Source organism: Amblyraja radiata, chromosome 7 (assembly GCF_010909765.2).
Source record: "Amblyraja radiata isolate CabotCenter1 chromosome 7, sAmbRad1.1.pri, whole genome shotgun sequence".
NCBI lineage: Eukaryota > Metazoa > Chordata > Chondrichthyes > Rajiformes > Rajidae > Amblyraja > Amblyraja radiata.
Window position 1 is genome coordinate 27,310,907 of NC_045962.1, and position 15,794 is coordinate 27,326,700.

A 15,794-nucleotide genomic window follows, 5' to 3' on the forward strand; every position below is an offset into this window, starting at 1 on the left:
TAACTTGAAATGCTTAACATCTGAACTAGTTCCTTATGCCTTTGGCATTGTGCATGTTGCCTTGGCAGTCCTACACAAAACTAACTCCATCCCCTCTTCAGTGCCAACATAATCTGCCTTTTTATAGAAGTTAAACAATCTCAAGATGAACATAATTTGAAAGCAATTGGCTGTCCCCTGGTATCCAAGGCTTAATAATTATTTTTTACAGCTGCTAAATCTATCATTACAATTTATCTGCATACAAGGAACTGAATTAAAATGTAAGGTGCTGGCATATGGGTGACCAAACAAATAATTGCTTTTTTGAATACATACATGGTATGAGATAACTGCAGTTTGTCATCTGCCCATTGTTCCTGGATTCTGCCATACTGAAAGCTTTACTGTAGTTCTTGCAAATAGTTGGAATTTAGAAAAGAACAATCCATCAGATTTGTGATACGATTAAAAGATCCTGCCATTTTCAGTTAAGTGTCAAACCATTTCATTCAAGCAGCATCTCTAAAACTGAAATATTTCTATGGACTATACTTCTGCATATAACTAAAGTAGTCAGTATTCCATACCTATCACAATCCCTCAAATTTGTCATTTACTAATCTGCCTTGCCAATCACAATCACCACCTAGATGGCTCATTAATCTCCATTCTGTGCCCCATCAAATGTGCTTTTCCTCTATTATTCTTCCTTTATTTCCTTATTACTACCTTATCTTGGTACTGGTACATCTATCAACATCTTATATACATTTTGAGCTTAATGTGTCTACAATTTCAATTTCCCACCACCCTCTCAGTTTAGAGTTCGTACAGTAATTAATCTGTACTGTCCAGATGACTACTTTACCCACTATTTCTCAAGAATTACCCTGTCCTGCTTAATCCTGCAGGATTACGGTCTTTTTCAGTCTTGTTGCTAGAATAATAAAACGCAGCATAAAAACAAGAGGACTTTCTGATCTCAATCAGGTTGTCATGGAAAAGTGTTAAGTGGGAAGGGAAAATAGTTGTCCCTTCTGCACCTTTTAACATCACTTGACAAATGTTGCATAAACTTGTCAGACCAGGCAGGATTCCAAATGCTCAAGTCAGAGGGTAGAACATTTTCCAAGCAAAACAAAGGAGTGAATGATCATTTTGTTGCTTAATTACTTAATTTGCATGTCAATTATAAATAACATTTAACTATAAGATATTATTTTTAAGGCTGCTTGCTCACAAAGACAGAATATTTCAACAATATTTTGGCTGTGATTTTTACCAGGCCTTTAAGGATCAAATTGCACAGTTAAATCAATTTTAATTTGTTAAATCCAAAAAGCTTTTTGTTTCTTCCAATGAGCCTCTTACCTAAAGCTTTTAATTGACACAGGACTATATTACTTAAGTTATAAATATTACAAGAATAATTTTGGATCAATTATTCTTTTAAAACTTGAATTAAAATTGTGAATTTCTAATTTAACTATTATCCGCATCTCAGCGCTGGCATTATTTAAAAATAAAGATTTCATATTAGTGGGCATGATGTAGATATTGTACAGTATTCAGTTTCAATACGTAACTCTTATAACATTCATTAGCCTCTGCTGAGTCACTGCCAATATGTTTTCAGGGGAGATCAATGCTATTTATACGATCTCATGTGACACTTAAAAATAATGCTTTACCTCATGCTTATGCTCACTTTTTCCATTCTGTCAACATCTGTCATACTTGATTTTCTTGAGGTCATAATTTGATTAAAAAACATTTGCGGAATTTATTACATCTATCTGCGTTCTATTTTTGCGCAAACATTTTTTTTTTGGTCTGTTTTTTTTCTACTTTGGCCATGCTGCAGTCAGAACATAGTCTTGAATCAACGTCACCACTTCCAAGAATAACACTGGCAATTACTCAAATATAGACTAGAGTAAAAACCATTTCCAACAATATTTATTTACAACAATCCATAAAAAGTTGATGCTGGCTTCCAACATATTTATAATCAGAGCTAACTAATCACAGATCCCAGCAATATCTTAACATTTTATTTAAATGACGAACAAATGAATCACTCCATTAAATTACTGAATTTTTCAAGCAGTTGAAAATGAGTTCATGAGAGCAATAAGCTTGATTTAATCCACATGGATTTCAGCAAATCTTTTGTTAAGATCCCACAGGGAAGGCTGATCTAAACAGCAACGGTGCACGAGATACAAAGGACAGTGGGAACCTGGAACTAAAACTGTCTCAAAGGTAGGAGATAAAGGGTATTGATTTACAGGACTTTGTATAACTGAAGGCCTTTCCAGTGGAATTCTATAATGCTCAGTATTTGGTTTTCTACTTTTTCAAATAGAATAATGATTTAGTCTTAAGGATAGGAAGTGTGATGATGCAAAAACTGTGTTTCATATTGAGGAGGAAAGCTTTTGATTTCAGAGGCAAGTAAGGTTGTCTGGTCAGTTGAGCAGAAATGTGGAAACATAACTTTAATCCCGAGATGTATGCAATGATGCATCTGGGAGGTGCAACATAGCAGCTGAGAGTGCATGACCACAAATTCTTCAAGGCAGCAGATAAAGTAGTAAATGTGCATTTTCCTTCATTGATTGGTGCATAGAGCACTAGATTATGTGAAGACTACCACACAATACTTGTTAGTTCGGAATAGTTTTAGTATTATATATATTTCTAGTCACAACATTACAGGAAAGATGTGATTTCAGTGGAGGGAACAGAGGAAATTTAAGAGGAGTTTGCCAGGAGCAGAGAAAATTTAGCCATAATGATTGGATCGGATAGGACTGTTTTATTTGGGAGAAAGGATGTAGAAGGGAGACTTAATTTAAGTATAAAGAGGCTAGAAAGGCCTATCCTGAGTAAATGGGAAGCCATTTCCCTGTATTAAGAGATTAAAAGACAGGGCCATAGATTTTAAGTAATTCATAGAGAATTAGAGGAGTGATGAGGAAATGTTCTTTCTTCCAGAGAGTGGATGGGCAATGGAAACTTTCACTGCATTTTAAAAAGTGCCAGGATATGTATCTGAAGAGCCGCGATCCACAGGCCTAGAGTGTATTGAAAGCGGGGATTATTTAGAGCACAACATAAATGGGTAAAAAAAAACCTTCTGTGCAACAAATTTCCAAAGATTCTAGTGTTAATTTCTTGCTTTCTTTACATCTTAATGATCATTGTATTTGTGCTATGCTTGAAAATCCACAAAAAACTGCAGATGCTGGAAATCCAAATCCAAAAACAAAACAGAATGGAAAAACTCAGCACGTCATGCACCTTCTACTGAAAGAGAAGCAGTCAACGTTTCGGTCTGCGATCCTTCATCAGAACTATTGTCCTTGGCTATTAATTTTGTTTCTCTCAATAATTTATGACCTTCCATTCATTGATCTTCCATCAACTTCGGTAAGTGACATCCACCTTCCACTATCTCACAGATACAGACGATAAATTAGCAGACTTTGACTAACAATCCAAAATGATAGTTCAAATTACAGCTGTGAAATATGTTTCCAAGACCAGTTTAAAAAATCTAAAAGCAAACACTGCTGATAACTGAAACTGCTGGATATACTATTTTCTCAACTTTCTGATTCTGATAAAGGTCTTAGATGTGAAAATTTAACTCATTTCCCCTTTTCACAGATGCTCCCCTATGAGTGTTTACACCATGTCTGCTTTTATTTCAGACTTCCAGGACATGCAATTATTTATTTTCAACAATGGATATATTCAGTAGCTCCAGTAGTTTCTGTTGAGGGAGAAGTTCATGCAAATCTGAAACGTAACTAATATTTGTAACGACGGCCACAACGGTGAAACGGGCATCCTCCCCCGTTTCACCCTATTACATCACAGAAGACCTGTTGTTGTTGACTCTGAAATGACCCAGCACACCAACTATAACTAGTTGTATAGTTATATAACAAAAAATAAACATAGTTTTGGAGTAACCTAGCGGGTCAGGCAGTATCTCTGGAGAACATGGATAGGTGATATTTTCAGTCTTGACCTTTCTTTAGATTGATGCTGCCTGACCTGCTAAATTACTCCAACACTTTGTGTTTTTTTTGTAAACCAGCATCTGCAGTTCCTTGCTCTACATCTTACATAACTGCCAGGTTGAAAATGAAACAAACTGGACAGACCACCTAGCATTGACTTGCGTGAGAACATCGGAAATAGCATCAGGATCAGCTGCTTGGCTGCTTCTTCAGTATTTAATAGATTGTGGCTTATATTTTACCCTAGTCCTACTTTCCTGCAATGACCCCATATCTGTTAATTTATCAACCACAGTCTTGAATATATTAAGCATCAACAATTTTCTACCTCAAGTATATTGGGGCTACATTGAAAAATTCACTAGCTCCTGGGTGAAGAAATTTATTGTATTTTTTAACATTGACATTCCAGAGCGGAGAAACATTTGGAGAAGGTAATGTCACTCTGCAATTGTTGTGGAGCCCTCTTCATAATCATCTGGTGATTCTTGTATAAATTGGGAAAGTTGTCCCACAGACTATTCAAGCACCAGTGTGACAATATAGGTACTTACAGAATAAAACCTACAGAAAACATCTTGATCTTGGTCAACTGGACCAAGGAACAGCACTTAGAGTTTAATTCAAATAAATGCAAGGTGTTACATTTTTGGAACAGGATACAACTTTCATAGTAAATGGTACTGCCCTGGGGAGTGTTGTAGAACAGAGAGATCTAGGGGTGTAAGTACATAGTTCCATGAAGGTGGACAGGGTAACGTAGAAAGCTTTTTGCCTTTCTGGATCAAGGCATTGAGTATAGGAACTGGAATGGCATCTTTTACAGTTATACAAGACTTTTGTACCGCCACATTTGGAGCACTGTGTACCATTTTGGTCACCCAGTTATATGAAGTACGTCATTAAACTGGAAAGGATGCAAAAACGTTTTATGAGCACGGCACTGTGCCTGGAGGATTTAAGCTATAAGGAGGTTGGACAGGAGATTTTGTTATTCCCTGGAGCATAGAAGGCTGAGGGGTGACCTTATAGTTGTCTATAAAATTATAAAGGCTATCGATAAAATGGATCTTCATTTTCCCCCAAAGGTAGAGATTTCTAAAACTAGAAGGCATATGTTTAAGGGAAAAGGGAAAGATTTAAAGGTGAGCGGGGAATAGCTCAAGCGGGCACCTTGTCTGGCATGGCCAATTGAGCCACAAGGCTGTTTCTATGCCATTTCACTCAAAGACTTCAGCCACAAATGACTTAAATAATTCACATTTTGCACCTGGTTGCATTACCATATCTCATCTGTGAAGAAGGGTTCTTTACCTTCTGCTGACCTAATAAAACAATAATTTATGGACTCAAGAATGAATATAATCTTTGATCATGTTGCACATGCAAGTGGGATCAGCATAGTGAGGCAAGTTGGTCAGCATGGATGAATTTGGTCTAAGGGCCTGTTTCCATGATGATGTATCGCTCCATAACTCTGTATACACAGTTCCTGTGTATATTCTGTCCTGCTGGCAGGATAGACCCACGGGGTGGAGGTTTTTATAGTGGTCTACAGGTGGAAGGATGTAGCCCTTGGAATCCTCTTCAAACATAGGCAAGGCAATTTCCTCCACATTATCAACATTCTTTTATAGGTGAATAATATATGGAAGAAGAACAAAGTAACAAATGCGCAGAACATTTGATGATTAAGGGTTCCCATTACTCATCAGGAGAGGAGGAGGAGGGGCAGGGTGGGGGAGGATGGCAGAGAGAGAGAGGGGAGGAGAGAGAGGGGAGGGGGCTGAGAGGGGGGGGGAGGTAAGGGGGGAGATGGGGTGAGAAGGGAGGAGGAGAGGTGGGGGAAGGGAGGGGCAGAGATGGGGGGGGAAGGGAGTGGAGGGAAGGGGAAGGGGGTTTAACGGAGTGCAGGGTAGAGAAAGGGGGAGAGAGAGGGGAGGGAGAGAGAGAGAGAGGAGGGAGAGGGGAGACGGGGAGAGGGGGGAGAGAGAGAGCGGGGGAGAGAGAGAGAGGGGGAGAGGAGAGAGAGGGGGGAGAGAGAGAGAGGCGCGGGAGGGGAGGAGAGAGAGAGAGCGGGCGATGGCGGAGAGACGACGCAGGCGGGAGAGCGAGCAGAGCGGGGGGCCGAGACGATGGAAGAGAGCGGGGAGAGAGAGGACAGAGCGGGGGAGAGGAGAGAGAAGAGCGGGGATGGATGAGAGAGAGAGGGGGAGGATGATGAGAGACGAGGGGGTGAGAGAGAGAAGGGGAGGAGAGAGCGAGGGGGGAGAGAGAGCAGAGGGGAGGCGAGAGAGAGGAGAGAGGGGGGAGACCGAGAGAGAGAGAAGGGGGAGGCGAGTGAGAGAGGGAGAGGGAGATGAGAGACAGGGAGAGATGGCAGAAGAGAGATGAGAGCAGGAGGTGACCGGAGAGAGGATGAGGGGGAGAGACGGAGAGAGAGGGGGAGGAGAAAGAGAAAGACAGAGCGAGAGGGGTGAGGAGAGAGATGATGAGAGGGGGAGAGTGAGGGGAGAGCGGAAGCGGGAGAGAAGAGAGTGAGAGAGAGAGCGCCGGGGAGAGAGAGAGAGAGAGGGGGAGACGAGAGAGAGAGACGAGGGGAGGGAGAGAGAGAGAGAGGAGGGGGGGAGGCGGGAGGGAGAGAGAGAGACGGCGTGGGGGAGGGAGAGGAGAGAGAGCGGGGGAGAAGAGAGAGAGCGGTGGGGAGAGAGAGGACGAGACGAGGGAGGGGGGAGAGAGAGAGAGACGGGGAGAGAGAGAGAGGGGAGAGAGAGAGGAGAGAGGGGAGAGAGAGAGAGAGAGGGGGGCAGGGAGAGAGAGAGAGAGAGGGGGAGAGAGAGAGAGAGGGGGGGAGAGATAGAGACGCAGAGAGGAGCGGAGGAGAGAGAGCGAGGAGCGGGCGAGGGGAGCGAGGAGTCGGAGAGATGAGAGAGAGAAGAGCGGAGGAGAGACGAGAGAGAGGGGAGCGAGGAGAGGAGAGAGCGGGGGGGGAGAGAGAGAAGCGGGGGAGAGAGAGAGAGGGGGGAGAGAGGGAGAGGGGGAGGAGAGAGAGAGGGGGGAGAGAGAGAGAGCGGGGGAGAGAGAGAGAGAGGGGAGTAGCAGAGAGAGGGAGGATGAGAAGAGAGAGAGGGGGTGAGAGAGAGAGGGGGGAGAGAGAGAGAGCGAGGGGAAAGAGAGGGGAGAGAGGCGAGAGAGAGAGAGAGAGGGGGGGAGAGAGAGAGAGCGACGGGGGAGAGAGAGACGGGGGGAGAGAGAGAGGGAGACAGAGGGGAGAGAGAGAGAGAGACGGGGGAGAGAGAGAGGGAGACAGAGGGGAGAGAGAGAGAGCGGGGGAGAGAGAGAGAGCGGGGGAGAGAGAGAGAGCGGGGGAGAGAGAGGGGTGAAGGAGAGACAGAGAGAGAGGGGGAGACAGACAGTGAGGAGGATAGAGAGAGAGAGAGGAGGGGGTGGGTGGTAGGGATGTGTGGTGGAGGGGGTGTGGGTGGTAGGGGGGTGTAGGGAGAGTGGGTGTGTACGTGGGAGGGGTGTGGGTGGTAGGGGTAGTGTGGGGGAAGGGGGTGTGTGAGGGAGGGCGTGTGTGTGAGGGAGGGGAGGGGTGTATGTGGGAGGGGAGAGAGGTGTGTGTGGTAGGGGGCAGTGTGGAGGAAGGGGGGTGTTGGGGAGGAAGGGGCGTGTGTGTGAGGGGGGGGGTGTGGGCCCACCAGTTCCAGGCCCCAGCTCCGACCGCACTCCTGGCTCCAGGATCTGGCTCCGGACATAATTCAGCTACTCCCGTCCCCGGCGCCTGTCGCGCTCACAGCCCCCGCCCGCGAACACAGCCCACACTCCGCTGCTTCAGCTTTATTCTCAGCGGCTTGTGGACGGGAGGCTTCGCGATGTGCTCACGGACTCAGCCCTGCCTCCGGGATTTTATTCTCCAGCAGTTGCCGGAAGGGGCGTTACCTTCATGGTGACTGACAGGCGAGAAGACCAAACTGCTGATCTCATGATTTTTTAAACCTTTATAACTTTTGTAATTTTCCACCGATTTGAACAAAACTTTGTGCGCTTGGAGCAGAGGAGGACGGTGCATAAGGTGCCGAGTAATCCTAATCCTAGAGTAATCCTAAAGTACCGTTTTTGTGCAAATATAAAAACGCAGACCGGAAGTGGTCAAGATGAGAGTTTTAGAGAGTAATAGTATAGATACTAGACCAAGTGGGACCCATCGGGTCCCTGTCACACGGGAAGCCTGGTCCCCGAATGCAATATTCCACCACTCAACCATAGCCCCCCAACTATGCAGGCGTGGCTCATTTCCTCTCATCCCCAGCACTTCCTCCCCCCTCCTCTTCTTTCCCCTCCCCACTCCCTTCCTCTCCTTTCCCCTACCCTCAGTCACTCCCTCCCTCCATAACCCCTCTCCCCTCCCTACCCCCTCTATCTCCCTGCTCCCCCACTCACCTCTCCCGCACTAAACACAATGTTTAAATAACATTTCTCCTCCTCCCCTCCCTCTCCTTACAACAATGTAACAAATATCTCATTGCCCTGGGAGTCCTGTCATTTGTTATCATTGTAATGGGCAGGGCAAGTTTTAAAGTGAAAAGTTTGATTTTCTTTTTTGTGGTAAGTGATTTTTTTTTAAATGTTTCAAATGTGAATAACTTGTATAATATAACATCAATCTGAATGGAATGCTGCTGTGTTTTTGAAAACTGAGTTGTTTTTTTAAACATGTAAATGAGATCCCATTGTGATGTCATTGTGGGGTGGAACACTGCTGACGGCCAGTTTATGTAAATTAGATCCGATTGTGACGTCATAAGCTGCTAACAGCCGGTGCAAGTTCATGTGATTTTAGTCAAACTGGATTTTGTAAAGTTTAAAATGTGAATAACTTGTAAAATGTAATTTCAATTTAATTTCAGGTCATTACAGGCAGACAAAGAAACAAACAAGATGAGAGTTTCAGTAATATATAGATGGATAACTGTCAACTGTAAATTAATTCCATTATTGTATTTATAGGCTCGCACTGGTAGACTAAAAAATAGTTTCTACCCATGTGCGATAAAAGTACTTAACTCTAACAGAGAACACTGGGGGAAGCACAATATAATTTGGGGTGCAAGATAATGCGCAATATTCTTTTTAAATGTTTTTAATACCTATTTATTATTTCTTTACTGATCTTGTGTATATGTTAGTCAATGGCTGTTGTTTTGTTCTTTTTACATTTTTATCCTGTACACTATCTTTTATGTACACACCGAAGGAGTTGCAATGGAATTTTGTTGGACAGATGTTTGTGCAATGACAATAAACGTATTCTATTCTATTCTAGTTTGTGCCCCAATATGTATTATGGAATTATTTGGACTATAACCAAGTTAATTATACATTAAACAATTAAAAAATCTAGGCTTGAATCTAGCGCCTTGAGTATTCTAGAAAGGCGCTATATAAATCCCATCCATTATTATTATTATTATAGTAGTAATAACTTTTCAGCATTCAAGACTATTATCTGCTGTGCTCACTGGTTGATCCCAATAGCCATTAATAGTGGAAAACATAACAAAAAATGGAAAGATGATTTGAAATTTTTTAATGAAAAAAAATTATATGTTTTAAAATAAACTGATTATCTCCACAAAAACCACAAAGAAGAACCATTAGAAGACACATTGCTATTACTTAGTACTGTTACTTATTTAGGTTATATAATTGCAATGTAACGTTTTTTTAGAATGAAAATACACGCAGGAGTGTTCAACACTCCAATTGCTGACAGCACATCATAAATATAAAGGAGGCAAACTCACCTTTTCTGCTAAATTAGAAACTAGTGCAAAATGTAATCCATTGCTCTACGGATCTTCCAATGACATTTTATCCTGGCCCTAGGAGTTTGCTAGTCTTTGTGTGCTGCTTTCCTTACCTCGTATCAATGAAAATAAAATCCAAATCTGATATTGCACCACCTTCTATATTTCACCCCAACATTTAAAATATTTATAGAATAAGCCACATATTTTGCATATTAAATCAGGATACAGGCCTACCTCCACTGAGCCTTGTTGTGCAAGAAGGAGTTGCACTGGTCTGGAAGTTTGCTGTCATGGGACATAACCTCAAGGGACCCCAAGATCTGCTTGAAATTTGGCCTTTTCTATAGAAATAAAAAAAAGTAAATATTAATGCTATAATCAAATTATTTCTTATTCAGTATAATGTTTTCCAGAAGTTTAGTTTAAGCGAAAGGACAGCAACATTTGAGGAAAATCCATTGACCCAATTGAAATATCCAAACAGCGATTATAATGCTTCATACAGCAATGAATGATGGTATAAGAAGTACTGTTAAAATAAAGCATAACATTACATGGATAAATTAAGTGAGCAGGTAAAACTGTAGCAGATGGATTTCAGAGCAGGTCAGAGTGAAGTCATCTATTTTGGACCAAAGCAGATGTATTGTTCAAACAGCGAGAACAAAAATAATGGAGATTCAAACAGATTTGGGATTATGCTGATCATTAATATGTATTAGAAAGATACTAAGAAAAAATTGAAAAGGCTTTACTATGAAAATATACTATTTTCAACGGTGTTTACGGATGAGTCAACATAATTCCAGTTGTTCTTTTTAATAGTATCAATAACAGTGACCAATGCTAGAACGTTAATTAATTTCTTATCTGTTAATTACAAAAATGGGACTAATAAGATTCACTATACTACAGTTTCAATATGAATGTGCCAGGAACACAATTTGCTTCAACTGTCATCTGGCAAATATAAAAGCTGCAAATACAGAATATCAGAGGTTTATAATTTATTTGGCATAGTCCACTGAGTTCAAAGGTTCTATAGATGTTTTTATATTAAAAGAGCAGTTGATGTTAGCAGCTGCACTCATAAATATGACCTTCATTATTCTGACAGCAGTAGACCAGGGTTTTGTCCATCTTGCAAGCTGCTGCCAGATTTTGCTGGCTACACTTCTGGCCTAATAAATGCAAGTCACAACATCCATGTCAGCATCAAGAGAACACTAATGCCACTAAATGCCAAAGACCTTGTTAGCAATTTTCTGCAAGAATACCACTTGATTTTTCAGATAATTGATGCTGATTGTATTTCTACAGGAGGGAAGTGTACAATTCCATTTAGTAATATTGGCCTTGAGAAAGATAGTGGCAGCTTCAAGATGTGGCATACTGCTGATAGTGGCAAGCTGCCCAATTAGAAACTGACAGAAACAAAGGCCCAGGGTGACATCACTGTGTAGAAAACATGCAGAGGAAAGCAGACCAGCAATCTCAAAACAGCTTCCTATTTTTCATGCAGCCACAATATACGAAGAATATGAATTTAGACAGCAATTTGAAACGTTTATTGTGGTAAACAACAGCTCATAAAAGAGGCACACATTTGAAAGTAACATTATTTTCTCTGATTTACATTTATACAGTACATTGCTCTGGCTCACAATTTGTAATGTTACATTAGGTGGTTCAGCCTGCAGGGAGGATTCATAAAGGTTACAAGTGATTAATTTGTTTACACTTGGGAGACACTAAAGGGCCTGTCCCACGAGCATGCGACTGCATGCGGCAAGCGCGACCAAACCGGAAATGGGGGCCGCACGGAGGTCAAGTGATCCTCGTATAGGGCCTGCCCCACCAGCATGCGACTGCATGCGGGAGCACGACCAAACCGGAAGCGGGGGCCACGCGGAGGTCGAGTGATCCCGTACGAGTTGACGTGAAGTTCGAGCGAAGGCGTACGCCGTCAAGACGCTGCGTACGGTGTCGAGACGCTGCCCACGCCCGTTGAGGCGGCGCATACGGCCTCAATGTGGCTGCGGGCCACCAGGCCGTTGCCGCGCGGAATATTTGGACTGTGTCAGTTTTTCGGACCCCTGCGTGATGTCGGGATCAGCTTCGCACAACTCCATACGGCTCAAGCGACCACGTTAGGTTGCGCTTGCCGCATGCAGTCGCATGCTCGTGGGACAGGCCCTTTACAAACTGAGGGAATAGACGAAAGTGGACATAGTGCTTTGCAAATAAATATTTAAAGCAGGCAACCCTGCATTAGTCGTATGCGTAACCAAAACTCATCCTTTCAGAATTCACAAATTATTACCCAGAAATATGAAATAAGGGATCAAGTTTGTTTTCATGGAGTTTATGTTAACAGTAAGTAAATTATCAAACTTCTTTCAACGTGCGTTTCTTAACATCTGCACAGATAATACGGCTTTGCATTAAGAAAATCGCAGAACCAACTTTTTTCTAGGAATGCAACCACCCCCAGTCTGGTCACAAGACAGGGCTCCCAAACAGCGATCCATGACAACTGGGTTAAGCTTTACATTTTTTATTAATAGAATATATGGACAAATGAAGACTGGTGGTAGCTTTTGCAATCCATGTAAAAGTGTTTCCAAAACCTTCACTAGATGCACTGGATAACACCACAGATTGAGGATGTGCCCTACAGCAATGACCATCCACAACCAACTCTACCCGTCAAAAGCATCTCTCAAGAAGAATGACCTCAGTACTTACTCTGGGATCTGTTTCCCAACACTGATGCAGTATTTCTGCAAAACTGGCAGGACAGCTCCTTGGAATGGTCAACCTCTGAAGTAAGAAAAGCAATGCATTAACAAATGAGAGTAAGAAAATATCTAAAATATATTCACACGAGCCAGTGCTTTCCCTCCTGGTTGCGACATGGTGTCTTGCAACCATGTAGTTTTTCATTCAACTATGAATGTTTTCAGAACATGGCAAATGCTGAGAGAAATAGTACTGTACTAAATTGTCTTGTGTGCACACCTGAAATCAAATAATGTGACATTTAGAGGGATTCACTAAAAACGAATAAAGACCAAATAACATGGCTGATTTTTTCATGGGAAAAAACCTAATGGGAACAAGCACATTTAATCATATTTGTACCTAGAATAGTAGAGAAATAGATGTAGGAAAATGCAGGAACATAGCATCTTGCCTTCCCCTTGTTGCTCTGCTATTTGATATTCCTTTTAAGTTCTTTCTTTTTCCCCACTCCCTCCCTCTCTGATTTGAATATAATGAATGACAGAAATCACAGTTCAAAGATTTGTGACACTGCAAGCAGTAAATTTTCCTTGTCTCAGTCTGAAGTAGTTAGCCCGTAGACATGGACACGATCTGACACTCCCAATTTTACTAAGCTTATTCTCCTCATTTTTCCCTTATGCTCACTGGGTAAAGTTCAAAATTGGGATGTTGCCACTTGCATGTCAAAGATTCCGAGACAGAGCACAGAAATATTATTTTCCCCATCCAACTCTCAAATTGTTCAATAGCAGTTTCTGTATTAAATATTTTCCTGGATTCAGTTACTGATGGTCTCTATAAGTTGACTCGCTGTTCACTTCAACCTCTGTTTTTTTTCCAGTCAAGTCAAGTGAGTTTATTATCATATGCACAGATACAGTGAGGTAAAAGTGCAATAGAAGTCTTACAGCAGCATTACAGACACATAGACGTAGAGAACACATAAAACAAGAATTGCATATAAATTCCCCAAGACAGTGGAAAGAAAGAGAAAGTGGAAAAAAAAACAAGACAATAGTGCAAAAATACACGATTAGAAACCAAATCCATGTTCATGCATCAGGTGGTTTGTGATATTCCATTGCCGAGGTAGGATTAGACTGTGCAGGTCGGTTTAAGAACCTGATGGGACTTCAGGCTTCAGCATTTTTTGCCCAACAGTAGCAGTGAGAAGAAGGCTCTGAAAGGAATGTACACATTTTCCTCTGATCAAAATAAACTAACCGAGACAAGTTGCTTAGCTGCAATGTTTTCATGTGCAAATTAATTTAATATGGTCTTCAACTGAACAACAAAATGCCTAATGCTCTGCACACAATCTCACTTGAAATCTGTTACTGCAAAACAAACCAAATGTCAATCTACAGCCTACATGGATTCACACTAGACACAAGTCATGCAAGTTGGGGGGAGGGGGTGGTGGTGGAGGAAAGACATAGAAAAGAGTTGAGGGAAGGGAGAGAGATTGGCTTTAATGATTTTAACTTTTAATTCAATTATTACTGCTGAAGTACAATGATCAATTGCAATAATAATGTCAACACCTTTGACTGATTCCATGGATTTTAGCATCTATTTGAACATCTGATCAAATGTCCACATTTTTCATGACACTTAGTACTTCAGAAGTAACATCTAAATTAGTAAATAATGAGCCTTGTATTATTTAACAAAAATCCAAGTGTAAACCTGTATAAGACTGCAAAAGGAATCAGTCATTGAAAGAAAAATAACTGCAAATAACTCAAAATTAAGTAAGGATATTTAACGGTCAACTAAAAAGATATGGGTTAATATATCCAGTGGTCACTCTTCCACAGAGCTACATGTTAATTAATAGCTGAGTTTTACTGTTTTTATGATCGGCCTTTATTCTGTCTATAATCCCAGGTAAGTAGCAATGGTGACTGTCCATGCAGATTTACGTTCAACTATTGGATTCTCTGCTCATGAATTATTAGGATAGAAAATGTGACGTGGATGATAGGGGGACTGAAATGTTGCAGATAATATTAATCTAGGGCTGAATATGGCAGTGAACAAAGGTCCCATGTTGACTGAAAGCTTAAACCGGATCAAGATAACTGACCATGAACAACCATCTTTCTTTGAGCCAGGTATGACTTTATCCAATGAATAGTTTTGCCTAAAAAAATCAGTGTTTTTGGTTTTACTAGCTCTTCTTAGTATTGCCAGCTGCCTTAATAACAAGGACAAAGATTCTCAACTCATTTCTGTAATTCAGCTCACATCCAAGTTTGAACTATGGCTGAAAACACATTTGGGAATAAGTGATTCTGGTAAAATCTAAATTGTGCATTAGTGTACTAGGTTAATGGTAAAAGCTTAGACCCAGAGAGTCCTAGAATAATACAGTGTGGAAACAGGCCGTTCTGCCCACTTGGCCACACCGACCAACATGCCCCATCATCATTGGTCCTACTTGTCTGTGTTTGTCCCATACCTCTTTAAACTTATCCTATCCATGTACGTCCAAATACAAAAATATTTTTAAAATACATGATAGTACCTGCCTCAACTACCTCCTCTGGCAGATCGCTCCATATGGCTACCGCCCTATTTGTAAATATAGTTGCTCTTCAGGTTCCTGTTAAGTTTTCCCCCTTCATCTTAAACCTATGTCTTCCAGTTCTTGATTCCCCTACTCTTGAGTAAAAGACTCTCTAAGATCACCCCTCATCCTTCTGTGTGTCAAGGAATAAACTTGCTCAACCTCTCCCTATAGCTCAGGCATTCAAATCCTGGCAAAATCCGAGTAAATCTTCTCTGCATCCTTTCCAGTTTAACAACATCTTTCCTTTATCAGGGTGATCAAAACGGAACACTATAGTCTAAATGTGGTCTCACCAATCTCCTGTACAACTGTAACATGACCTCCCAACTTCTTCACTCAATACTCTGACTGATGAAGGCGAATGTGCTCAAAGCCTGCTTGACCACCTTATCTACCTGCGAAGTCATTTTCAAGGAGCTATGAGCAGGAGCTATCCCTCTGCTCTACAACACACCCCAGAGTCTGCCATTCACTGTGTAGGTCCTGCCCTAGTGAGACTTCCCAAAACGCAATGTCTCTCGTTTCTCTGGAATAAATTCAATTTCTCAGCTGACCTGCCCAACCGATCAAGATCCTGCTGCAATTTTTGCCAACCATCTTTGC

General features: G+C 41.7%; 1 protein-coding gene across 5 annotated transcripts in view; it reads right to left on the reverse strand.

The window, feature by feature from the left end:
- The window catches only part of map3k20 (mitogen-activated protein kinase kinase kinase 20), a 124,838-nt gene that overhangs the window by 62,024 nt on the left and 47,020 nt on the right, over positions 1-15,794 (reverse strand). For all 5 annotated transcript variants that reach the window (XM_033023937.1, XM_033023939.1, XM_033023938.1 and 2 more), the window contains 2 exons: positions 12,578-12,652; positions 10,064-10,170 (listed from right to left, as the gene is read on the reverse strand). In XM_033023937.1, the coding sequence (XP_032879828.1) occupies positions 10,064-10,170; positions 12,578-12,652 (182 nt within the window). The remainder of the gene's footprint in view (positions 1-10,063; positions 10,171-12,577; positions 12,653-15,794) is intronic.